This window comes from Phocoena sinus, chromosome 12, assembly GCF_008692025.1.
Source record: "Phocoena sinus isolate mPhoSin1 chromosome 12, mPhoSin1.pri, whole genome shotgun sequence".
NCBI lineage: Eukaryota > Metazoa > Chordata > Mammalia > Artiodactyla > Phocoenidae > Phocoena > Phocoena sinus.
The window spans coordinates 18,849,614-18,875,738 of record NC_045774.1 but is presented as its reverse complement, the minus strand read 5'-3'; the positions used below and the strand labels follow the sequence as shown (position 1 = coordinate 18,875,738).

At 37.4% G+C, this 26,125-nt stretch overlaps 1 protein-coding gene across 2 annotated transcripts in view; it reads left to right on the top strand.

Moving 5' to 3' along the window:
* The window catches only part of GRM1 (glutamate metabotropic receptor 1), a 365,040-nt gene that overhangs the window by 319,127 nt on the left and 19,788 nt on the right, over positions 1-26,125 (top strand). For both annotated transcript variants that reach the window (XM_032651301.1, XM_032651302.1), the window contains exon 7: positions 8,200-9,130. In XM_032651301.1, coding sequence (XP_032507192.1) covers positions 8,200-9,130 — 931 coding nt within the window. The remainder of the gene's footprint in view (positions 1-8,199; positions 9,131-26,125) is intronic.

Sequence of the window (26,125 nt, the reverse complement as noted above, 5' to 3'; positions counted from 1 at the left end):
TTGAGCAAAGCAACAGCTCAGACTGCCTTTATCTGATAACAACAGGCAAGTGGCTACTTTCGGATCATGTATCCAAATTATGTTGTAAGTCTTATACTTAAGGTCTTTCAGAATATGCATCTCTCGTACTCATTTATACTTTTTTTTTTAACGTCTTTATTGGAGTATAATTGCTTTACACTGTTGTGTTTGTTGCTGCTATATAACAAAGTGAATCAGCTATACGTATACATATATCCCCATATCCTCTCCCTCTTGCATCTCCCTCCCACCCTCCCTATCCCATCCCTCTAGGCGGTCACAAAACACTGAGCTGATCTCCCTGTGCTATGCAGCTGCTTCTCACCAGCTATTTTACATTTGGTAGTGTATGTATGTCCGTGCCACTCTCTCACTTCATCCCAGCTTACCCTTCCCCCTCCCCGTGTCCTCAAGTCCATTCTCTACGTCTGAGTCTTTATTCCTGTCCTGCCCCTAGGTTCTTCATAACCGTGTTTTTTTTTTAGATTCCATATATATGTGTTAGCATACGGAAATGGATAAAGATGTGGTACATATATACAATGGAATATTATTCAGCTATACTTAGTTTTAATGACACCTACTGTTTCTGCATCCCTTCCAGTCTTACACATGAATGGAAAATGAGATCTAATTTGCCACTTACTTGGTGCCATGTCAGGCTCAGAGCAAGGGTGCAGTACATGGCAATGGGTTTTTGATTGTTGCCATAGTAGCAGTAGTTGTGAAAAGAGAAAACTCACAGAGAGAGAATACAAAAAAATCAGTAAAAATATTCAGAGGAGTATATGCATTGCCTTTAAGTAGGTATTTTATTTTCATGGGTAGATTTTTTTGACTGAATTTTAGTTAAAATGAGAAATCATTCTCTTTGGAAAATAGTGTTTTTTACTGAAGGTGAAGTTTGTTTAAAATATGCTTAAAATCATTTTATGTGATAGCTACTTTTCTTATATGCTTCAAAGACTCTAATATTAATGAATAAAAACATGTTAGTGAGTTTTTGTTTTCATTAGAATATGTTATTTTTTGGCTATGAAGAAAAATATTGTCTATTTCTTAGAGGAAGTGACTTCTGAAGCTGTTTTAATAAATTTTTCATATTTTCTTCTTGGGAATATGCACATTTTAATTCAGCATTTAAATTTCACACTTTACTTTTTATGATACATAAACAGGGTTGTCTTCTGCCATGATATACAACTTGACAGTAGTTTAACAATCTATGGGCCAATCATATGTAATCCAATGCTACTTACTCCTTTTAAAAAGTCAAATAGTATAAAATAATTCCTCAGAAAGTCAGACTACACTAAATCTCATCAATAAAAAATAGAAAATACTGTTATAGAAATTAACTTTTTAGCTATTTTTCCCCATCCCACAGTTACTGCCACCTCTCATATTATCTACTCATTTATTCACTTTTATATTATACACTACCACCTACTTCATGCCAGGTATTTTTTTTTTTTGAGAAACTGGGACATGTGGGTGAATGAAACAAGGTTTATATCCTGGAAGAGAAGCTTCATATGAAACCAGACATGTAAACAGGTAATTATAAGCCTTGCAACAGGAGTATGTACAAAATTTCATATAACTACAGAGAAAAAAAGCAATCATTTTTCCCTGGGAAGAGAAAAACCTTCACAGAGGAAGGGACATTGAGTTAAACATTAAATAATAATTTCACCTTGTAAGTAATTTATATTAAACATTAAATAATAATTTCACCTTGTAGGTAATTTATATTAATGTAATAATGTTAAAGAAAGCATTTCAATGAAGCCTTATGCAATCATGAAGTACTATTGTAAATGTTATTAAATGCCCCAACACACTTTAGGTAGAATAATTGTGGCCTGTCTTTATTTCTTGGTTCATATTAAATTTGTCTTTACCTAATTGGAAAGAAGTCAGATATTAAATTTTAGCCTCCTCCAATGCTTTTGGATCTTACTAGTGAGCCAATGTTTGTTTCAAAAATTAGGAGTAACCCATTGCCCTCAGATCAGAGTTATTACCATTTCTCTTTTTGCTCAGTAGTTTGTAGTCTGCTTGGAGGAAACAGACTTGTCCAATGGTTCTGGATTGTGTAGGGTAACTCTAACCATAGACACTGCCAGGTCCTTAAGTTCTCTGTGCTTTAGATATAGTATGCACAACTCCCATTAAAGTCTTCTCCTTTTGGGTGCTGGGGGTCAGGTAGGCTCAGGACACTCACTCTTTACCACTGGTTGAACTTAACCGCCATCCCTTCTAGTCTTGGAATACCCAAACACACTTGGGGTGGGGCAACTCTTCTCTTTAAACCTCAAAACAGGACAAATAAGTACATTACATCACATATATGAACAATATGGATATTTTGTCTAATTCTCACAAGATATCAAATCTAGCACTTCTCAAATTTAGGGTGTCTTAAAAAATAAAAGGAAAGGAAAGGAAAGAATAAAAAACAACTTTTAAGAAGCTCATTCAAAATGTAAATGATCAGTCCCAATCCCCAGGTGATTCTGTTTTGGATGGTCCTGGATTGGCCTTGAAAACTTTGGTTTCCACATGGGGAGAATAATCTAGGATCTTCACACGAGATAAAGTAATCCTAGTGGTGATATAGGTATATTGCTTTGGGGTGTTGTTCTGACAAACTGCTACTGTTACAACACAAGAATATTTATACTTCTATCATAAGGATGTTTTTCTTCATTTGTCTATAGTACACTGCATAGGATAGGCTTAATTTAAAACAAGGCTTGGAAGACTCTATGATTATCTGTTGAGATGGCTGAGTATCAGTCTTTGGTTTCTGGCTACATTAAGGGCACTGGGATTTATGATATACAGTTTAAAGTTTAAAACTCCACTGATGACAACCAAAGTCAGTTCATTTACTGATGGATTTCCCCTGGCATATTTTATTAGACAGGTTGTCTTGGCTCTATGACTTGAGGGTCATAAAAGACTTCACTGAGAACTTCTATCTTGAGCTGTCTCAAAACCAGTGTTCATTGTGCAGATTTTGGTAGCTCAATCCACAGATGAAGTGTGCATGTGTAGGAATAAGGGTCCTAGAGAGCTTGCACCTGGATACCTCTTGATCCCTGGCTGCTAAACTGAACTTTCTCTTACTGTACTTTACCTTTTGCCTTTAAATGAAAACATTACATAAGCATGTTCTGTGAGTCTTCTGAATTCTTTCAAATATTTGAACTTGTGAAATATTTGCATATACAAAGCTTATTGTTATAACATACTTAACAATAGCTTGATATAATTGAATTACTGAGTTAGAGTAATGAATGTCTCTAACAAAACCCAGGTTTAGGCAAGTCCTTATTACTAGTGTAGAGTACATTAAAGACAAACTCAGGTTTGTATAGCTTTTATCAATAAAGTAGAAAAGTATGAATAAGCAAGAACATACAAAGGAGAGTATGATATATGTAAGAATCTCAAGATAATCTTGCACAGAAGACCACTGGGTAGTCATCAGCTTGCTTCAAGTTTCTTGGGTTAACAGTTAACTTTCATGAGCCTTCAGCTTCTGGAGGCTCTCTGCAAACCTCAGTTTAAAATCACTAAGGGATGTTACCTTCAGCAGTATTAAGGTTCCCTTCTACTTGTCCAGAGGTTTGGGAATGAAGACAGCCTTATATAGTTTAAATTCATGAATAAATGTTCCGATGAAAAGTTCCCATATCACTAGATTGGTGCGTTGGAACATGCTTGCTAAGACTACACATCTGATCATATTTTTGCCATTATAAGTATTGTGGCTTTTCAATAGGAGAATGCTTCCACCCATCCAGAAGATAAATACACTATTTAAGCTATTATATATTTATAAACCGTAGAAGGAGACAACTGTATGCAATGCATGTGAAGTTACTCAAAGGATTCTTTTGCAATTGTATCAGTCAGTGCCCCTGACCTTTACAGTTTTTCCAGATTAATTTAATTACAAATGAAGCATGAACTGGCCACATCTGCTATCCTGGGAATGTTTTCCCACTAGTGTTTAATTTTGTGGCCAATTTGTTTCTACTGAAATGAGTTCTTTCACTTTTTCCATCAGAATTTTATCTAGTGTATGTTGGATATTTCACCTGGTGCTACGAGATAGCCATCTGGTTTTGCCAGAATTATCCTTATGCATCTTATAACACAATCATTCTGGTATTTCTTTTAAGAATCTCTTTTCTGGCTAGAGTTTGTGTACCTACAATTGAATTCTTGAACTTCTCCATGGATTTGTTATTATTGATAAGTTATTTGTTGTTCTATATGAGACTCTGTAAGGACTCTTAGAGCAGTCTGTTTAGCATGATTGTCTCTAAACTATTTCCGTTATCTTTCACAGTAGGTCTCACCTGCAGGTCTCATCCTTTATGGCAGCAATTATTTTATATACCACCAACACATCAAGAAATTAATTATCCTTAGGCAAGGAGACTAAGCATTGGCTATAGAACTAAGAGGTTGGGTAAATTTGCTTTTAATGGGTAAATTTGTTATATATTGCTGTGTAACAAATTACCCCTAAACAAATTACCCCCAAACTTAGTAGCTTACAGTGACACACATTTATTATCTCACAGTTTCTGTGGGTCAGTAACGCACAGTATAGCTGAGTTCTCTGCTTCATGATCTTTCACAAAGCTAAAATCAAACTGTCAGCTAGGGATGGGGTCTAGTCTGAAGGCTTGATTGTGGAAGGGTGCACTTCCAAACTCACTTAGTTATTGGCAGGATATAATCCTCAAAAGATTGTTGAATTGAGGGCTTCAGCTTTCTTTTTATTTTTTTAGCTGGTTATTGCATGGGGACTGTTCTCGGTCCCTTGCCATGTGGACCTTAGCAGCATAGGAGGTTGCTTCATCAGAGCCAGCAAGAGAGTCTGAGTTTGCTACTAAGATGGAAATTATCTTATGTAACCCAATCACAGGAGGGGCATCCCATCAACTTTCCTATATTCTATAAAAAATAAACAAGTTATAGGCCTAGTTCATACTCAAGGAGAGAGTATTATACAAGGACATGAATCCCAGGATGTGGGGATTATTCGGAACCATTTTGGAAGATGCCTACCACAATGAACAATGGTTTTCTGACATTGCTATGCTGTTAATACATATAGATCATGGTGTAGCATTTTCACATTTATACAAAAAAGAAAGATTTGTGATGATCTAGGTATCTATGATAATCTGTATACTTATGTGCTCTGTTTCAATCCATCTTCCTATTTCGGTGGAGTCTTTCATCCATAAGAATTCTGAAACAAAAGCTGTTACTTGGATAATGTCTTAAATTATACATAGTATAGGTATTTTCATGACTAAATCAGATATAATTTGATCAGGTGTAAGAATTATAGCACATCTTGTCTGGCAGTAAATCCTGTATGTTAAAATTGTGTGTGTCACCAAGAATAATGTATTCTTATAATAATAGTCTCAAAGTCCCAGTTATATGTTGGAGCATAGGATTATCAAAGATTTTCACTATTTGAGTGGTTTTATTAAACCAAGGTATTTGATGTTCTATTAATAGTGAGATGATTAGTAGACATAAAGACATCTATATCAATAAGGAAGAGATATTGCTTCCCCTGGGAGTTCAGAGAACAGACAAGGAGTTCTTGGATGCCAATGTCTCCCCTGGAGTTAAGTCATTAGACAGATTTTAGGTAGTTATCCTGAGTTTTACTAATATGGGGTAATGGTTCTTTAAATTACACTTTTATTTGTGATAGCTATAGGTTTTCTTATCTATAGGTTCCCAAATCACAGAGAGTAGAGGCGCTTTTAGACGTCTTACCTAAAGATCCATGATTATATTGACTTCTTGTTTATTTACTATATAACTCTATCTGGAAATGTCTAGTCACATATTAGATATTTTCTAACTTGGTAATTTTAAATTTTAACATTTTTTTTTTTCTGTTTGATGGCCCTAATTCAGGTCTGAGCCCGTTTGTAGAGAGGCTATAGTCCTTGTTATGTCAGTTATTGAGTCTACCCCAGAATTGTTTGAAGGTTTCCTAAAATCTATCTTCCATCCTTAATTTGAATCTTTATTGAAAAAGAAACATCTGAAATTGCTTTATGTAATGCATTTTCTATTTTTATTTTTTAAATGTTACACCACTGGTTTATTTAAATCTTCCCTTTTGTAATGTGCTGCTTTTTAAATATTTTCCTACATGAGGCTAACAATTAATTGATTTAGTTGGTACATATCTGTAGTGCAGTACAATAAGTATCTAATAAAAATCCTGAATTCTGCAGAAAATATTTTGCCTGTGTCCCTGAAGTTTACGAAAATCATTAATTATAGCTCTCAATTTGGCTCTAGACCAGGGTTTTAATTCAAATTCAATAGATCTGACTTGTGTTCTAGAAATTTAAAATGCAGTATTCTTTTCTAATAAAAGCTCCAAAGACAGAATAGCTCATTTACAAAACCAGGTTGCATAGAAAAAGAGAAATGCAAAGAGGGTAGCTTTCAGAAGGTTACAAAGGCCTTGACAAAGACTCCATTGGAATTTGAATTTTATTTAGCAGCCTCAGTATGCCAATTAATTAAAGGAGCTGAATATTGACTCTTAAGTATTTTATCTCCAAATGGGTCTATAGCTGTTCTTAAATATTTTAATCTATTGATTGTGTTACATCAAAAGTTCCCCATAATGGTCATTGTTATTCAAACTATGTATCTATCTAATCATCTTTCTAAACTGTATCAAGGAAATGGAAAGATTTAGAATTAAAATGTGACTTTTTTTGGAAGCAGAAGTTCTTCCAGGAAGAGGCTGAGTCTCTGACACAGACAAACCCCCGACACACAAAAGAGAGAGGCCAGGGCTTCCCTGGTGGCGCAGTGGTTGAGAGTCCGCCTGCCGATGCAGGGGACACGGGTTCATGCCCCGGTCTGGGAAGATCCCACATGCCGCGGAGCGGCTGGGCCCGTGAGCCATGGCCACTGAGCCTGCGCGTCCGGAGCCTGTGCGCCGCAGCAGTGAGAGGCCCGCGTACCGCAAAAAAATAAATAAATAAATAAAGAGGCCACTATGATCAGTCAGAGGCATGTGCTTCTGAGTGGTTTGCACTCAAATATTAAATGTGAGTCTGATCCGAGCTGGGTGATTATCAGAAGCCAGGGCTGACACTGACTGGTTAACATGCAAAAACTGTGTTCGCTGACGGGAGCTTGTTGAATGACTGAACAGGTTTAAAACAGGTTCTGGTGGTTCCTCGCTCTCATGGCTACAGAACAATGAGTCTCTTCCTAAATTTATGGAAATACATATTTTTATTCTCACAATTTGGAAAATATGGCCCAGACCAATCACAAAATTCTGTGAAGGGGTTGTTGCCAGGACTTGACAAATGTTTTTCTCTCTGTAAAATACAAAAGAGACTTTATTCTGGAAGGAAAAAATAAGCCAGGCATTTAGGAACACAGCACTGTCTCTCCTTTCAAGAGATGGGTGAGGGGAGATTTCATTCTTCTTTAGTATGTCTATTAGAGGTTGATAACTCAAAGGCCCTCAGATGCCACATTCATAACTAAAGAGGTGAGACTTAGAGTGAGTAATATAATATGTGCTAAATAGGAGAATGCAGATTCTTCTAAAGAATTCAAATGAAATTTATGTTTAAAAAGTTTGCTGGCTGGCCGAAAGAAAGCATAGAAAAGAAAAGAAAGAAAATGCTTGTCTATGATCTGGACTTGCCTCTGGTCAAATAGCTGCATAAAAATAAAAATTTTGTTACTTTATTTCTTACTAACTTATTCTATTATACTGTGACCATTTAACCTTCAATGGAAACACAGTTTAGTTTCCTTCTTTTTCTTTCATTTTCTGAAAGTGTAGAACCAAGTTCCATCCACGGAGCAGCATCCATTTATAACACTGGAAGCGAAGACTATATTTATAGGCTTAAGTATGTCACATTAGGCTTGTGATGAGATTAGGTTTGGGAACATGATCGTCCAGAGAAGACAATGGTGTGTGCCTATTTGTGTGATAGAGAGGCATTTTTTAAAAAATTAAAATAGCTTAAATCATGGAAGATGCAAATATAGCTATGCCTCTGGTAACTAGTAAGCACTATTATTGATCAGCAAAATCTTAGATTCATTTTAAAACTATTTTTCTCATCACAGGCTGTGAACCCATTCCTGTCCGCTATCTGGAGTGGAGCAACATAGAATCCATCATAGCCATTGCCTTTTCCTGCCTGGGCATCCTTGTTACCTTGTTTGTTACCCTTATCTTCGTGCTGTACCGGGATACACCAGTGGTCAAATCCTCCAGTCGGGAGCTCTGCTACATTATCCTAGCTGGAATCTTCCTCGGTTACGTGTGCCCTTTCACTCTCATTGCCAAACCTACTACCACATCCTGCTACCTCCAGCGCCTCCTGGTCGGCCTCTCCTCTGCCATGTGCTACTCTGCTTTAGTGACCAAAACCAATCGCATTGCACGCATCCTGGCCGGCAGCAAGAAGAAGATCTGCACCCGCAAGCCCAGGTTTATGAGCGCCTGGGCCCAGGTGATCATTGCCTCAATTCTGATTGGTGTGCAGCTGACTTTGGTGGTAACCCTGATCATCATGGAGCCCCCCATGCCCATTCTGTCCTACCCAAGCATCAAAGAAGTCTACCTTATCTGCAATACCAGCAACTTGGGTGTGGTGGCCCCTTTGGGCTACAATGGACTCCTCATCATGAGCTGTACCTACTATGCCTTCAAGACCCGCAATGTGCCCGCCAACTTCAATGAGGCCAAATATATCGCCTTCACCATGTACACCACCTGCATCATTTGGCTGGCTTTTGTGCCCATTTACTTTGGGAGCAACTACAAGATCATTACTACCTGCTTTGCAGTGAGCCTCAGTGTAACGGTGGCCCTGGGGTGCATGTTCACTCCCAAGATGTACATCATCATTGCCAAGCCCGAGAGGAACGTACGCAGTGCCTTCACCACCTCGGATGTAGTCCGCATGCATGTTGGCGATGGCAAGCTGCCCTGCCGCTCCAACACTTTCCTCAACATTTTCCGAAGAAAGAAACCAGGGTCAGGGAATGCCAAGTGAGTTATCTGACCTGGGTTTGCCTCCCGCCTCTCTCTCTCTCTCTCTCTCTCTCTCTCTCTCTCTCTTCTATTTTCTTCTATTTGACTAAATCATGTTCTTCCATTTCCCTAGTGTTTTTCCTGTCCTTTCTTAATCTTTTATTTTTTCCTGTTGCAGTAGGAATGTAGTACTAAAGGTCTTCGTTGTTTTCATTTCTTTGAAAGAGCAAGGAATGGGAAGCAACAACCAGCTGGGCATATATTTATTCTTACCTGCAATCTGCAGATTCTGTTGTGTCCCTAATGTTTTCCTTTTGCGTGGGTCCTCCTTCTGTGGGGTCTGGTCAGAGATGCAATCTCTAGTTCTAATTTCTAGTTTAGATCATGGTTGAGATAGTTTCTGATTTATTTTTATTACTTTGGAGCCATACCATTACTCGTCTGGGATGGAGAGGAAGGAAATTAGGCACCTGGGGAAGTTTGACTATTTCAAAATTTGAGTGCAGCTGAGCACCAAGTATGTCCTGAAATAAGTTCCCTTGAGCAACTGTCTTACCGTGCCCCTCTTATTTATTGAACTTTAATGTGTACTGTAAACTTCCATAATGCTACACATGAATTGACCTATCTCTACTACAAGGTTATAACCAGAATGGTTTCCTGGCCATAAAGTACCAAATGAAATAAGGAACCAGATAAAGGTGAAGAGCCCCAAACTTGGGAGTTGGCATTAACATCAAAGTCCAGATTATTTCTATTTTGGTAATTCTTCTGAGTAGTTTATGTAATACACACATTCCTATCTTTTTCCTGACTCTATTTTGCAAAGAAGCACATGCTAAAATTTGCATGTGTTGTCTCTTTCTGAGACCCACAAAAACAGATTTCATGTCACATTTACAACTTTTAAAATAACGTGGATGCTTGAAGTTCTAGTGGTAGTTGAATTATCCAAAAATTAAACGATTTTCCCCATTAGCAGTATTAATTTCACTTTTTGAAACAACCCTTTGAAAGTGAAGAATTTTAATAGTAATAATTATAACATATACATTGTTTTAGAACTATTCTGTGCACCTGAACATATCAGCAAGGTAAAGGGAGGGGAATGGGTGTTGTTTTCCCCAATTTTGTAGGTGAGGACACCAAGCCACTGTGAATTTGTGTGACTCTTAAGTAAATTCCACTTAGTTAGCCATTCTTTGCCTAAGTCTAAACTGGCATGAAATTTCTCATTTTCACATATGTCAAAAAACCTACATGCCTTAAACTTCTGAGTTTTTTATCTTTACTGGTCAAGCAGCACCATGCACATCTTTTACAAAAATCAATAATTGGCTTAAGGATCAGATGAGGGAGTCTACGGGAAAATATATTTTTGAAGTCCATCAAGTTTTGTTATCATTTCAAATAAAGACATCCTTAAATTTTTTCAGTGTTAAGGATGAAGCCAATAATTCACACCTACTTCTTGCAGTATCAATTTCAAGTTCTTCATGAGATGCTGATTATAAAAGTTGCTTAGCCGGTTTTTTTCCCTTTGCCCTGATTTTTCATTCCTGCCTCTAAGTTCTAGTGAGCATGAAAGCAAAACAACAGTGCCATGAAATGAGGAAAAAAATTAGACCATAGCCACAGAGTCCAGATGTACAATGGCATCATGACAATTACCATTAAGAGGGAAGGAATGAAAGGAAACAAAATGAAAAGAAGGGAGAAAACACTCTTTAAACTGGAATGTTTGTAGAGACTTAAGATTTCCTTTATCACTTCCCATATGGCTTTATGAGGGTTCCATTCCAACATCCACCATTACCCAGAGCCATGTTTTCTAACTGCCTTTATTATGGTTCTTCAGAAACTTTCATATGATTTTTGGTCATGAGTCATTTCTGAAAGCTGTTATTATAACCATTTAATGGAAAGAGAGAATCTATGTGATCAAGATATCTTTTGGTACTCAGGATTATGCGTTTTTGAAAGCTCTCTCCGGGATTCTATGTACAGACAGATATGGGCACCTGTCCAAGAGTGAGGTGACTAATCATTAGTACACATTGCTTGGCTGCTGGGATAAAATGAAGTCAGCTTACCACGTCTATAGTAGCCAGGCACTGTGTTTATTCTGACTACCTTCTCACACCTGGAACTGCTTTCCTTAGAGGTTGAGAATATTCCCTTAATTATTATGAATTTAGAAATTAATTTCATTTAGAATCACGCTATTGAGAGGAAAATCGTCTTGGTCTAAACTGGATTGGTTGTCTAGGAAGCGCTGCTTTCACCAGTTAATGCATTGCTCAACTATTAGCTGTAGTTTCTCAAGCACTATCAGATTATTACAGTAAGGAATAATACTTCTAATTAGTAATTCTAACATGCAGCTTTCTTTGTACAATTGGTAGCTTCTCCAAAGTGTATACCATACAGCTGAGCTGATCCACAGAGGGTATTTGAGGCTAAAGTTCTATGGAAAACAACCATTTATTTACTCATTTTTCTCCCTTACTCTGCCATTGCTTCTCTTGTAACTCTCTATGAGATTGTACTTTTGAAATATAAAAATAATCCCAGTGCCTCTGTCTTTACCTTTCTATTGCTGTTTTATGACTTCCTGACCTGTCTCCGAAGTTACAAAAACCACAAAAAATCTAATATTTTCTACAGCAACAAAAATCCAGCAGAGTTTTGCCAACTGAAACAAGGGGCTGAAAACTCTGGGGAACATATCACCCAATGAGTTTATTACCATTCTGGATGTGTAATCCCTACACTTATGGTGCACTGTGGGTGTTCGGCAGTCTGCATATGTAGCTATAAACACAGAACAGATGCTGTAATGAAGAGCTTCCAACTGATCTGTTTGATATTATTCTGAGGAGTTGCAAGTCCAACTATATTCTCATACCAGGCTGTTTCTGAGATATAGGAGAGGGATGATGTTGTGTGTCTGCTTTTGCAAAGTTTACTTCAATTTGTTATTTTGTTCACAGCCAGATATCTGACACAACCAAAGGCTTGGGCGCTTGCATTTATATTTTCTAAATATAATTTAGGAGGATTTTAATCAATAAATTGGGTATTTGGATTACTTGAATTACTTATAGTTAGAAATCCTATTAGGCATAATCCTGCCCTGGAAGATCAACTGAATTACAAAATTACAATACCTTTGACATTGCTAATATCTTTAGCTGTTAATGTATTTGCATGGGAAACTATTCAGACCTAAATTAATATAAAGATAGTGGTAAACTTCTCTTTCTTGGCAGTAGAAGAAACGTAGAAATCCATAGACATTCATAAGTAAGCAAGTTATTTTGATCCAAGTTACTTATCACTTACTTTTAAAGCAAAATGAGTTAACATTATGTAACTAAAAACTTAAGACATTATGTAAATGACATACTTTCTTTTAAAAAAAAAAACGTTATACCAATGGCTAAAAGTCAAGCTAACACTTCTAGTCATTTTTTTGATAAATAACTCGAGTGCCAAACAATGTGAGGGCGCATGGAGCTGAAATGCGACAGTACACGCCTGTGACTTTTTGGGTGCATAATTGCAGGCAAAACTAAAAACAATAACGATCACCAAAAAAAGGCATTAAATTGATGCAAGGAAGTAATTTTAAAATATAGGTTTCTAAGTAAATAGTGTATGAGTATGTTCCTGTTTCTTAAGCATTTGTATATATGTTTTTTTTTCTTTTAACATCTTTATTGGAGTATAGTTGCTTTACAGTGATGTGTTCGTTTCTGCTTTATATCAAAGTGAATCAGCTATACATATACATATATCCCCTTATCTCCTCCCTCTTGCGGCTCCCTCCCGCCCTCCCTATCCCACCCCTCTAGGTGGTCACAAAGCACCAAGCTGATCTCCATGTGCTATGCGGCTGCTTCCCACTAGGTATCTGTTTTACATTTGGTAGTGTATTTATGTCTGTTCCACCCTCCCACTTCATCCCAGCTTACCCTTCCCCCTCCCCATGTCCTCAAGTCCACCCTCTCACTTCATCCCAGCTTACCCTTCCCCCTCCCCATGTCCTCAAGTCCATTCTCTATGTCTGCATCTTTATTCCTGTCCTGCCCCTAGGTCCTTCAGAACCTTTTTTTTTAGATTCCATGTATATGTGTTAGCTGGTATTTATTTTTCTGTTTCTGACTTACTTCACTCTGTATGACAGACTCTAGGTCTATCCACCTCACTACAAATAACACAATTTCGTTTCTTTTTATGGCTGAGTAATATTCCATTGTATATATGTGCCACATCCCCTTTGTCCATTCATCTGTTGATGGACATTTAGGTTGCTTCCATGTCCTGGCTATTGTAAACAGAGCTGCAATGAACATTGTGGTACATGACTCTTTTTGAATTAAGGTTTTCTCATGGTATATGCCCAGTAGTGGGGTTGCTGGATCATATGGCAGTTCTATTTTTAGGTTTTTGAGGAACCTCCATATTGTTCTCCATAGTGGCTGTATCAATTTACATTCCCACGAACAGGGCAAGAGGGTTCCCTTTTCTCCACATCCTCTCCAGCATTTATTGTTTCTAGATTTTTGATGATGGCCATTCTAACTGGTGTGAAGTGATACCTCATTGTAGTTTTGATTTGCAATTCTCTAATGATTAGTGATGTTGAGCATCCTTTCATGTGTTTGTTGGCAATCTGTATATCTTCTTTGGATAAACGTCTATTTAGGTCTTCTGCCCATTTTTGGATTCGGTTGTTTGTTTTTTTGATATTGAGCTACATGAACTGCTTGTAAATTTTAGAGGTTAATCCTTTGTCAATTGCTTTGTTTGCAAATATTTTCTCCCATTCTGAGGGTTGTCTTTTGGTCTTGTTTATGGTTTCCTTTGCTGTGCAAAAGCTTTTGTTTCATTAAGTCCCATTTGTTTATTTTTGTTTTTATTTCCATTTCTCTAGGAGGTGGGTCAAAAACGATCTTGCTGTGATTAATGTCAAGGAGTGTTCTTCCTTTGTTTTCCTGTAAGAGTTTTATAGTGTCCAGTCTTACATTTAGTTTGAGTTTATTTTTGGCTATGGTGTTAGGGAGTGTTCTTATTTCATTCTTTTACATGTAGCTGTCCAGTTTTCCCAGAACCACTTATTGAAGAGACTGTCTTTTCTCCATTGTAGATCCTTGCCTCTTTTGTCATATATTAGTTGACCATAGGTGTGTGGGTTTATCTCTGGGCTTTCTATACTGTTCCATTGATCTATATTTCTGTTTTTGTGCCAGTACCATATTGTCTTGATTACTGTAGCTTTGTATTATAGTATGAAGACAAGGGAGTCTGATTCCTCCAGCTCCATTTTCTTCCCTCAAGACTGCTTTGGCTATTCGGGGTCTTTTGTGCTTCCATACAAATTTTAAGATTTTTTGTTTTAGTTCTGTAACAAAAGCCTTTGATAATTTGATAGGGATTGAATTGAATCTGTAAATTGCTTTGGGTAGTAGGGTCATTTTCACAATATTGATCCTTCCAATCCAAGAACGTGGTATATCTCTCCATCTGTTGGTATCACCTTTAATTTCTTTCATCAGTGTCTTATAGTTTTCTACATACAGGTCTTTTGTCTCCCTAGGTAGGTTTATTCCTAGGTATTTTATTCTTTTTGTTTCAATGGTAAATGGGAGTGTTTCCTTAATTTCTCTTTCAGATTTTTCATCATTAGTGTATAGGAATGCAAGAGACTTCTGTGCATTAATTTTGTATCCTGGAACTTCACCAAATACATTGATTAGCTCTAGTAGTTTTCTGGTGACATCTTTAGGATTCTCTATGTATAGTATCATGTCATCTGCAAACAGTGACAGTTTTAATTCTTCTTTTCCAATTTTTATTTCCTTTTCTTCTCTGATTGCCGTGGCTAGGACTTCCAAAACTATGTTGAATAATAGTGGAGAGAGTGGACATCCTTGTCTTGTTCCTGATCTTAGAGGAAATGCTTTCAGGTTTTCACCATTGAGAATGATGATTGCTGTGGGTTTGTCATATATGGCCTTTATTATATTGAGGTAGGTTCCCTCTATGCCCACTTTCTGGAGAGTTTTTATCATAAATTGGTGTTGAATTTTGTCATAAGCTTTTTCTGCATCTATTGAGAAGATCATATGGTTTTTATTCTTCAATTTGTTAGTATGGTGTGTCACTTTGATTGATTTGCATATATTGAAGAACCCTTGCATCCCTGGGATAAATCCTACTTGATCATTGTGTATGATCCTTTTACTATGTTGTTGGATTCTGTTTGCTAGTATTTTGTTGAGGATTTTTGCATCTATATTCATCAGTGATATTGGTCTATAATTTTCTTTTTTTGTAGTATCTTTGTCTGGTTTTGGTATCAGGATGATGGTGGCCTCATAGAATGAGTGTGGGAGTGTTCCTTCCTCTGCAATTTTTTGGAATAGTTTGAGAAGGATGGCTGTTAGCTCTTCTCTAAATGTTTGATAGAATTCACCTGTGAAGCCATCTGGTCCTGGACTTTTTTTGTTGGAAGAGTTTTAATCATAGTTTCAATTTCTTTACTTGTGATTGGTGTGTTCATATTTTCTATTTCTTCCTTGTTCAGTATTGGAAGGTTATACCTTTCTAAGAATGTGTCCATTTCTTCCAGGTTGTCCATTTTATTGGCATAGAGTTGCTTGGAATAGTCTTTCAGGATGCTTTTTATTTCTGTGGTGTCTGTTGTAACTTCTTTTTCATTTCTAATTTTTTGATTTGAGTCCTCTCTCTCTTTTTATTGAGGAGTCTGGCTAATGGCTTGTCAATTGTATTTATCTTCTCAAGGAACCAGCTTTTAGTTTTATTGATATTTGCTATTGTTTTCTTTGTTTCTATTTCATTTATTTCTGCTCTGATCTTTATGATTTCTTTCCTTCTACTAACTTTGGGTTTCGTCTGTTCTTCGTTCTCTAGTTCCTTTAGGTGTAATGTAGGTTGTTTGAGATTTTTCTTGTTTCTTGAGGTAGACCTGTATTGCTATAACCTTCCCACTTAGAATTGCTTCTGCTGCATCCCATAGGTTTTGGATCATCGTGTTGTCGTTGTCATTTGTCTCTAGATATTTTTTGTTTTCCTCTTTGATTTCTTCAGTGACCTCTTGGTTATTTAGTAACGTATTGTTTAGCCTCCATGTGTTTGTGTTTTTTACGTTATTTCCCTGTAATTGATTTCTAATCTCATAACGTTGTGGTCAGAAAAGATGCTTGATATGATTTCAATTTTCTTAAATTTACTGAGGCTTGATTTGTGACCCAAGATATGATCTATCCTGGAGAATGTTCCATGAGCACTTGAGAAGAAAGTGTAATCTGCTGTTTTGGGGTGGAATGTCCTATAAATCTATCTGGTCTATTGTGTCATTTAAAGGTTGTGTTTCCTTCTTAATTTTCTATTTGGATGATCTGTCCATTGGTGTAAGTGACACGTTAAATTCCCCCACTATTATTATGTTACTGTCGATTTCCTCTTTTATAGCTGTTAGCAGTTGCCTTATGCATTGAGGTGCTCCTATGTTCAGTGCATATATATTTATAATTGTTATATCTTCTTCTTGGATTGATCCCTTGATCATTATGTAGTGTCCTTCCTTGTCTCTTGTAACATTCTTTATTTTAAAGTCTGTTTTATCTGATATGAGTATTGCTACTCCAGCTTTCTTTCGATTTCCATTTGCGTGGAATATCTTTTTCCATCCCCTCACTTTCAGTCTATGTGTCCCTAGGTCTGAAGTGGGTCTCTTGTAGACTGCATATATATGGGTCTTGTTTTTGAATCCATTCAGTGAGCCTGTGTCTTTTGGTTAGAGCATTAATCTATTCATGTTTAATGTAATTATCAATATTTATGTTCCTGTTACATTTTCTTAATTGTTATGGGTTTGTTTTTGTAGGTCCTTTTCTTCTCTTGTGTTTCCCACTTAGAGAAGTTCCTTTATCATTTGTTGTAGAGTTGCTTTGGTGGTGCTGAATTCTCATACCATTGTTTGTCTGTAAAGCTTTTGATTTCTCCATCGACTCTAAATGAAATCCTTGTCAGGTAGAGTAATCTTAGTTGTAGGCTCTTCCCTTTCATCACTTTAAATATATCATGCCACTCCCATCTGCCTTGTAGAGTTTCTGCTGAGAACTCAGCTGTTAACCTTATGGGAGTTCCCTTGTATGTTATTTGTTGTTTTTCCCTGTTGCTTTCAATTATTTTTATTTGTATTTATTTTTGTTAAATACATTATTTTGTTAAAAGCGTTATTCTGAATGCTTTTTCTGGAAGGTTGTCTATCTCCACTTCATTTAATTGTTTTTCTGGGGTTTTATCTTCTTCATTTGGTAAATAGCACTCTGCCTTTTCATCTTGTCTATCTTTCTGTGAATGTGGTTTTTGTTCCACAGGCTGCAGGATTGTAGGTCTTCTTGCTTCTGTATATATGTTTTTAATGAGGGCAAAAGCTAAGTGAAATACTAAATGAAATGATGCTCTGAGAACGTTTTCCTCTGGATCTGCCAGAAACTTTTTTTTTTTGTCTACAGAAAAGGTAAATAAGCCTACAGCCCTCTTGTTTATGCCCTGGGTAAGCCTCTTCATTTGTCTTTCCTCCCTTGATTAGGAAAGGAAATATGACAGTGAGCCAACAGACATCACAATCCAATAGAGATAACATGTTCTCTTTCATACAAAGAATTCATTCATTCTTCTAGCTTGTAAATGAGAAAATCTGTCATTTTGAAATTATTTTTCCTTTAATCATACAATAAAAGGCTTTAAAAGTTATTGTAATTCTTCACTTGATTTTATAGTAAATATCAGAAGATTTTATTGAATTACTTGTCGCAGAATTTCACACCTGAGAGTAACATTTATGGTGGATCTACTGTTTATTCATTCACTTCTTTAATCAATGACTGTTTCAACAGTAACATATGCTTCGTAAAAGCATGTACGTACTTGATATGGTGCTAGATAATATTTAGGATAAAAAAGATATAAGAGGTAGTCACAGAATGCACCAATCTTGCAAAATAGTAAGGGAGACACTCAAAAATAGAACTAAATATACTGGGTTAGCTGCCATAATAGAGGAGCAATATAGCATTTTATGTGTCCAGGGAAGAAAGAGATTCAGTCCATCTAAATGGAGTGGTATCTGTTGAAGGATGGGGAAAGACTTGTTAATAAAATTATAAAAGTGGCATTTAAACTTAACCTTATGTTTTTCAACAGGAGAAACTGTGCTATGGTGAGACCATTTCACATGTAGAAAATAACATAAATGAAGATTCAGAATTGTTAATGCACTTTTGGGCTGAAAAGTGGAATCTCTTATGGGTGAAGTACATGCAGGGGTGTAGTGGTGGGTAAATTTTAAATGCAGAAAGAGGATAGATTATAGATAACGATCAATGTTCTAAGAAGAAATTTGGATACTTTTCATATAAACCTCAAGATGCATTAATGACTTTTGTGAAGTTTTATGATCATGTGTAAGCTTTATGGGAAGAGATTGACTATAGAAAGACTAGTTAATAAAGTGCTATAAAAATCCAAATGACAGGTTGAAAATAAAAGGCTTTAACCTGAGCAGCGAAATAAAAGTCAAATCCCAGGCATGCATAGGAAAACATTTTCTGACCTTGATTCATTAGAACTGGAATATTGATTTTGGGGGAAGAAAGAAATGAACAATAGAATACAACTCTCGTGATTTGAGCCTGGGTAACTGGAAAAATACGACTACCATAAAAACTGATAGGGAATACTCCTGTATTCTCCCGTCAGAATAGGACTGGGGAAATGTTGGTAAGTTGGGTTTCAGACTTATCAACTGAAAATCCAGTAAAGGCATTCAAATAGAGGCATCCATAAAGTATTGAAAAATTAAGTCAGAAGCTTAAGAGAAAGGTGTGAGCCAGAGCTCTAGATTTGAGACTTAATTGTCAGAATGTTTACAGTGGCCAAAGGAGTGATTAAGACATGAGAAAAGAAGAAAGTAGGAGGAAAAACATTAGGGAACATTTACATTTAAGAGATAAGATAAATAAGGAAAACCTGAAAGCAATAAACAACACAGAATAAAAAAGGGGAGAAAGAGGGATCACAGTATCAAGGAAACCAAGGAGACTGATTCAGTCAGCTCTGTTGCCATAGTAAAATCCCACAGACTGGGGGCTTAAAAGACAGACATTTATCTTCTCACAGTTCTGGAGGCTGGAAGTCCAAGATTAGGGTGCCAGCATGGTTGAGTCTTGGTAAGACCTCTCCCATTGGGTTGCAGACAGCTGCCTTCTAGCTGTGTGCTCACATAACCAATTTTCTGTACAAGCGTGGGAGCAGAAAGAGAGAGAGAAGGGGAGAGGAGGGAGAGTGAGCTGTGGGGTGTCTCTTCTTATAAGAGTAATAATGAGGATCCCATTCTCATGACTTCATCTAACCCTAAATACCTCCCAAAGGCCCCACCTCCTAATACCATCACGTTGGGGAGTTAAGATGTCAACATATGAATTTGAGGGGACACAACCATTCAGTCTATAACAGACTGTTTCAAGAGAAAAGAACTTGGGATCCTTGGGATCCCCAAGGATGGAGACTCTATGGTTATCCTTGAGTCATTTAAGTGGTTTGATGTGAGTAGAATTTTTATAGCTGTAAGTTGAGGAGTTTGTCATTAAAAGAATTAAGAAGTTTAGACAGTATCTAAGGAAGCCAAGGAGAGAGGGAGAAGTGGTATAATAGAGGAGAAATTTAAGCTTGTTTGTCGTATCTGAGGAAGGAGCTGACAGAGAAACAGAAATTGAAAATATGAACTAGAGATCATACGGGTTATGCTGGGCAGTCTGACCCAGAGCTGGCAGTAGAGCCATTGGACATCGATTGACAAGTGTCATAACGAAGCACCAATTTTGAAGAATATGTTGGTTGTGGTTGATGCTGGTTCTCACTTCACTACATGTGTGTTGCTTGTCATTAAAAAAAAAAAAAGATGGAAAAATTAAGCTAGAAACTTAGATGAATTTTAAGTAAAATCCTAAAATACAACTCTTACTACTGATTTTGTCAGACTCTGGGCTTACAAACATTGATTGTAAGATTTGAAATGGGACAAATGAGGGAAAGCTGGGAAGTAAGGTATGCTGTCCTGGCATTATGGGTGGAGTTGGAGGAGTCACAGCTCCTAAGTACAGGTTGTTTGTAGAAGAAGGGTGTTGTGTATTCAGAGCCAGACTCAGTTGAGAATGAAACAGTTACCTTCATTCAGCTGTGATTAGAAGGGGCTAGAAATCCAAATCCTTGACTCTCTTCCTGACAGCCAGTCATAATGCCTGAGGCTGCCAGTGTGAGGGTATTTTGTTTGGGGTAAAGCCTTATGCCCCCTGAAAAAGCAAGATGAAATGCCTTTACTCTCTGAAATATGTAACACGATGACCTAAAAGCACATTAGCCATAATTTAGAATGGAAACAGATAAGTAAATAAGTTGTGTGTTGAGGAGTTGCCGTGGTGAGAGACCACCTTCAGAAGGCACGGACTTAAGTACAGAGGGAGAGATGAATGACATGAGGATGGGGGGTGGGGACGCAGATTTGCAGTCACCATTGTTTCCTTGTTTTTTTCCCTCCTGTGAATAATATACTCATTCGACAAATAACACAGAGATAGCTACTTTAAATACTCATATTTTATGTTTTCAAGTTCTACACTGAGACCATGGGGCACAGATTTTGCTACAGCTTCAAAGAGAACATATTCCTTTTGAATATAGGCCACCTTTTATATTTCTTTCAAATTCAAATGAACTTGCATGACATACATATTCAAGTTCTCACACTTAATGTTTTATTCTCCTATATTTATAATGTGTAGCTTCTGAACTGAATTCAAAAATATTCCAGGTGAATATCCATAATGACCCAAAGTAGGTACACATAACACCATTGTGTAAATAAAGAAACTAAGGCTTGGAAAGTTCAAGGCCATTTTTATAAGAGGAAGAAATGGGACTAAAATCATCGTTTTCTGGATAAAATCATTTGTTTTTATCACTTTAATTAAAATATAATTTTCATCACCTTTATGTCTGTTACCTCAATAATGTATTCATTCATTCATGTATTCAATAAAATGAATAAGACATGGAGTCTGCCCTTAAGAAGGTCATAGTTTATTGGTATAACACATCATTACAATAAAATCCAGTGAGTGAAATGATAGAAAATGGTATAATGTGGTGATTCAGGTGGGTGGGTAGATTTAGAGTCACAAGTTTATTGAGTCTGGGTTTGTTATTTTTGCAAGGTCCCACCTACGTAACAGATACTCTTTTTATCCTGGTCCTACTGTATGTAACAGTCACCTGTTAGATGAAAGAAACTATCAGAGGAGACACTGGAGGCCTGCAGACCAAACATGACTGTGGATGTCCTTAGACCATAAGAACAAAGCTTATACGTTCGTTAATTAAAACTCTCTGGCTTGAAGTTATAGAAGCCAACCTAAGCTAGCCTAAGCGTATTTATTTTCCCTTTGTGTAAGTAAATGGGAAGATTTATAGAGTAAAGTGCAGTGCCTAGCGTATAGTAAAATGTCACTAGCTGTTAGCTAGTGACATTTAAATTATGAAAATAGGGGAGGAGGTGTGAACGTTCATACACTAGCATAAAACTCTGTATTACACCTTCATGTAATGACAGTTGTAAAAACTGGGTATATGCATCGTTACTCTCAACTTGTGATATCCACGCTATGTAGAATGGTGGAGCTGTGTGTCTGCGGAAAGCCCAGGCACGCTGGCATTACTCAGTGTGAGAGGTGTGAGAAGAAGCACACCCTGTTTGACATGACTTGGCAGCCTGTCCATGCTTGGCCACAGCTAAAGAAAGATGAGATCGTTTGCATGCCATCTGTTAGCCTTAGAGTCCAGTGTAAAGTGCTACCTACTCAAAAGGGAAGCAGGCCATGTGAGCAACACGTTCATAAAGCAGGTTCAAGAGCAAAAATATTAGCAGCCTGCACAATGAAGAAACAGAAGAAAGTACCAGTGGATTTGGAAGCTTCATATCAATGAGAATGGTGCCTATAGGCTCATTAATTCGAACTCTTTCGCTGCAAGTTATAAAAGCCAGATGAAGCTAGCCTAAGCAAAAGGCGGTGGGATATTTAATAGAGAAAATATAAGGAATAATTTCAGATATAGTAACAAGATTTGGAACGTTTCTAGGCCACAAGGGGGACCGAGCTTCTGAGGAAAAATGTTCCAGGCATCTACGTCATCTCCTGGCTCCCTGCACACCTCCTTCTTCTCCTCATACATCTTCTTTCTCTGTTTCTTGGGCCCTCATGGTCAGTCCAAGGACAACCATCACAGTGCTCCTGAGTTTACATGCTATCGGTCCAGTTACCAAAGAGACAGCTTTGATTCCCTCAACCCACGTGGTTCTACATAACACAGACAGACACTGATTACCTCAGCCTGACTCAGGTGTCTATCCCAGGTCAAGTAGATGACGGACAAAGATGATGTGAAGTCACAGAGTATAAAATTATCTTCCAGGGGCCCATCACTCCCACCCTCCATGGGTAAGATCAGGGAGGCAGTTCGCAGAGAAGGGGTATGACTGTGACGTGAGCAGAAGCCCTGCAAGTGTCTCCACCAGAGTGATTCCATCTCCAACTATCACCCATCCTTTCTTCTTTGGCATCTGAATAAGTAACTTCTAAGCACCAGCATTTTATATTTAGAAAGTTTGATGAAAAGAAACTTCAAAACCTGCAGGTGGTAACCAGCCAGCCAAGTGATCACCTATCTATGCAAAATGTGAGTGACTGCTACAAACTCCAGCAGATATACCAATGGAGGGGCGAGAAAATGCATCACGCTGACACGGCGTTTGTTATGAAGGTGTGAGGTGTAGAGTCAAACACATTTAAAAACTGAGCCTTGTCTTTGCTACTTTATAGAGAATCCTGGCTGTAAAATACTTCTAAGTCGCCTCAAGATGAACAAAGAGGAGGGAAAAAGGTGTTTTGTTTTTGAAGAAATATGGATTGTTAGGACATTGTCTTCTGAATGAATTAAAATACATCATAAATTACAGGCCAACAATAAAATATTACTTATTGTTAACATTGGTCAATAGAATAGAAGAGGAAAATCAGCAAATATTTAATCCAGTTAACCCAAAAATGTGTCTATAATTTTATTTTATTTCGAAGGGGTAAGGGAAATCTGTAACTGAAGGCCACTTAACAATACCCTCTATGCAGATTATCTTCCAGATGAATGAGGAGTCTGCTGCTAATGACATCAGGCAAAGTCCCTGGTGATGCTGCTAAAGATACTGAAAAACAACTTCTTAGGAGAAATCAGTAATGATAGAAAAGACTTTCCTCTCCCTGATTTTTCAGTTATAAAAATATATACTGTTAGCTTGTTTCTAGTAAATGCTCTCAAACACTGTGGAAATTAATGTCATTTTCCACATGATTAAACTTTGCACTGCTTATGTTATTTGGCTTAGGTGGATGTAGGATGGGGAGTAGGAAAAGTGTTAACAAAGAAAAAGGAATGAAGACTTACATGGTCAAAGTAGAATAAAAGAAGTTACGATAATGGGGCAGCTAGGGGAGGGGTGAGGGATTGGAAGGATGGCTGTAGATCCGTCACCAGGCAGCTCTGTGACTTTAGCCACTGATTCTGTCAGTGTCTTATTGTAAGAGATAGAATTGCAAGCAATTTTAGTAAGGTTTTGTTTAGCTCCAACTGTTTAAAATCAAAAGTTATTCTAGGGCCGATCCTAGTATAAAATCTCTTTTGCTCTGATGGTTAGAATGAGCTCAAGGCCTGATGCACCCCTTTTTACAGTGGGAAGAGAAGCACTGATGACTAATCGATTCAAGCACCTACTTGTGCTGGCCATTGAGACATGGGCAGGGAATACAGTGGTGAACAAAACAGATCCAGCCCCTGCCTTTGTGGAAAATGGGATTCTAGCCAGGAGACCAAACATTGAACATGTAATTACAAGTGTAGTGAATGTTTGTAAGGGTAAGTACAAGGTGTTACAGGAGTGTTATTAAGAGGACCTAACCAGCCCCAGTGTGTGGAGGCTGGAAATGTTCCCAGGACTAAGAATTATTTAGACTGACTTCTGAAGGAGAAAAGGGGTTAGCTAGGAAAGGAAGGGAGCTAAAGGGGTAGACCAGTGAAACAATCACAGTGTAAAGGCTCTGAGCAAAAAAACCCACTGATGGCTGAAGGACAGGAAGCAATTCCAGGATGCCTGGAAGTGAGGATAAAGGAAAGTGTGATAAGTAGACAAGAAGGGCAGGCTAAGACCAGATCACACAGGGCCTCCTTATAGACCTCAAGAGCGTAGATCTCATCCTCTGAACAATGGAAGTCACCACAGTCACAAAGCAGGGGTGCACTGTGATTAGTGAGAAACGTGTTTTAGAGCTAATACTCCACCCTCAGTGTGGAGGACACAGGAGAGCAAGATGGGAGGTGGGGCACTCTGGGAGGAGGCTGTAGCAGGGTCCAGGTGAGAGATTAGAGTGGCCTGACCTAGGGCTCTGACAACTGGGGAAGAAGATAACAGAAAGAAATGCTTAAAAGGTAAAAAGAAAAGTAAAAGTAAGATTGCTCACAAAATTCAGAGTAAATAGAGGTGTGCAGTCACCTCAGGGTAGTTTAGCTCCAAAGCCTATAACATATGAACTATTACCAGATTAAATGGACCATCACATCTAAAATGTGGTTGATTTATAAGAGAGGGAGACTGATCAGACACAAAAGCAGAGAAAAGCAAACAAACAAACATTGGAAACGGCCATAGACCTCTCTGATGCTGAGATGAGTGAAGGGGATGGTGAGTCACGGGCTCTGAAAATTTAGGTACAAATGACAAGGTGATCCCTAAGACTAAAAGGATGAAGTAAGCTATATTGGCTTAATGCTATCGAATGTTTAAGTATTGACGTTTGCCGCACTCCACCCCTTCTTCTGATTCCCGGTGAGCAAGTAACTATTAATTATTGGCTTCCCCTATTTATATACATTTTGGTATTCTAAATCCTGTACCTTATTTCCTACTGCAAATGAAATTGAAATTCTGTTATATAACAACCTCACTATATGAGCTTGTTTAATATAAGTCTCACCCTGGATGATATATTATCCTTATTGGGCAGACAAAATAATTTGTGCTATGATATTTACCTGGGTGGTGAGTGATGGGAAGAATGACTGCAAGTCTGAGAACCAGATCCTCATCGGTCCCTGGGAAGACGCTTCCTTAGGAATGTGCACTCTGTGTGGTCCATACGATCACACTATGTTTCTCACATTTACCTTTCTACAGACTTCAGTTGCTTTATCTCTAACAGTGGAGATGACAATACTCATGTTCTATTTACCATATTCTACCAGTGAATAGTATAGTTGGTAGGTCTTAAGAAGTAGCTTAAAATAAGTGTTCCATAGACTCCCTACTATGTCTGTTCTCAGCTTTTCTGATCCAGAAATTCATGGACAGCTCATGTATTATCATGTACTACATATATATTACATTTATGCCATAATAAGAATCCTAGTTCCCAAGGAAACAGATGGTAGAATCAGAATATATCATAAGTATATGTTTATGTTATTCCACAGTAGCCATAGAAGTGTCTAACAATTAATACTACCACTATGAATTAATCACTGGGAAGAGTTAAAACAAATTGTTTACACATGCTCTCCTGATCTCCCCATTTTGAAATAGTTTCACTGTATATACATTATGAGCCATCCTTTCACACAGCATGAGACTCATCCTTGCTCCCGCATGTATCAATAGTTTATTCTCTTTAATTGCTGAGTAGTGTTACCTTGTATGAATATACTAAAATTTATTTAATCTATTTCGTTGATGGACATTTGGGCAATTTCCAGCTCTCAGTATTACAAATAAAGCTACAATCAACATACACGTACATCTTTATGGACATAAATTTTCAT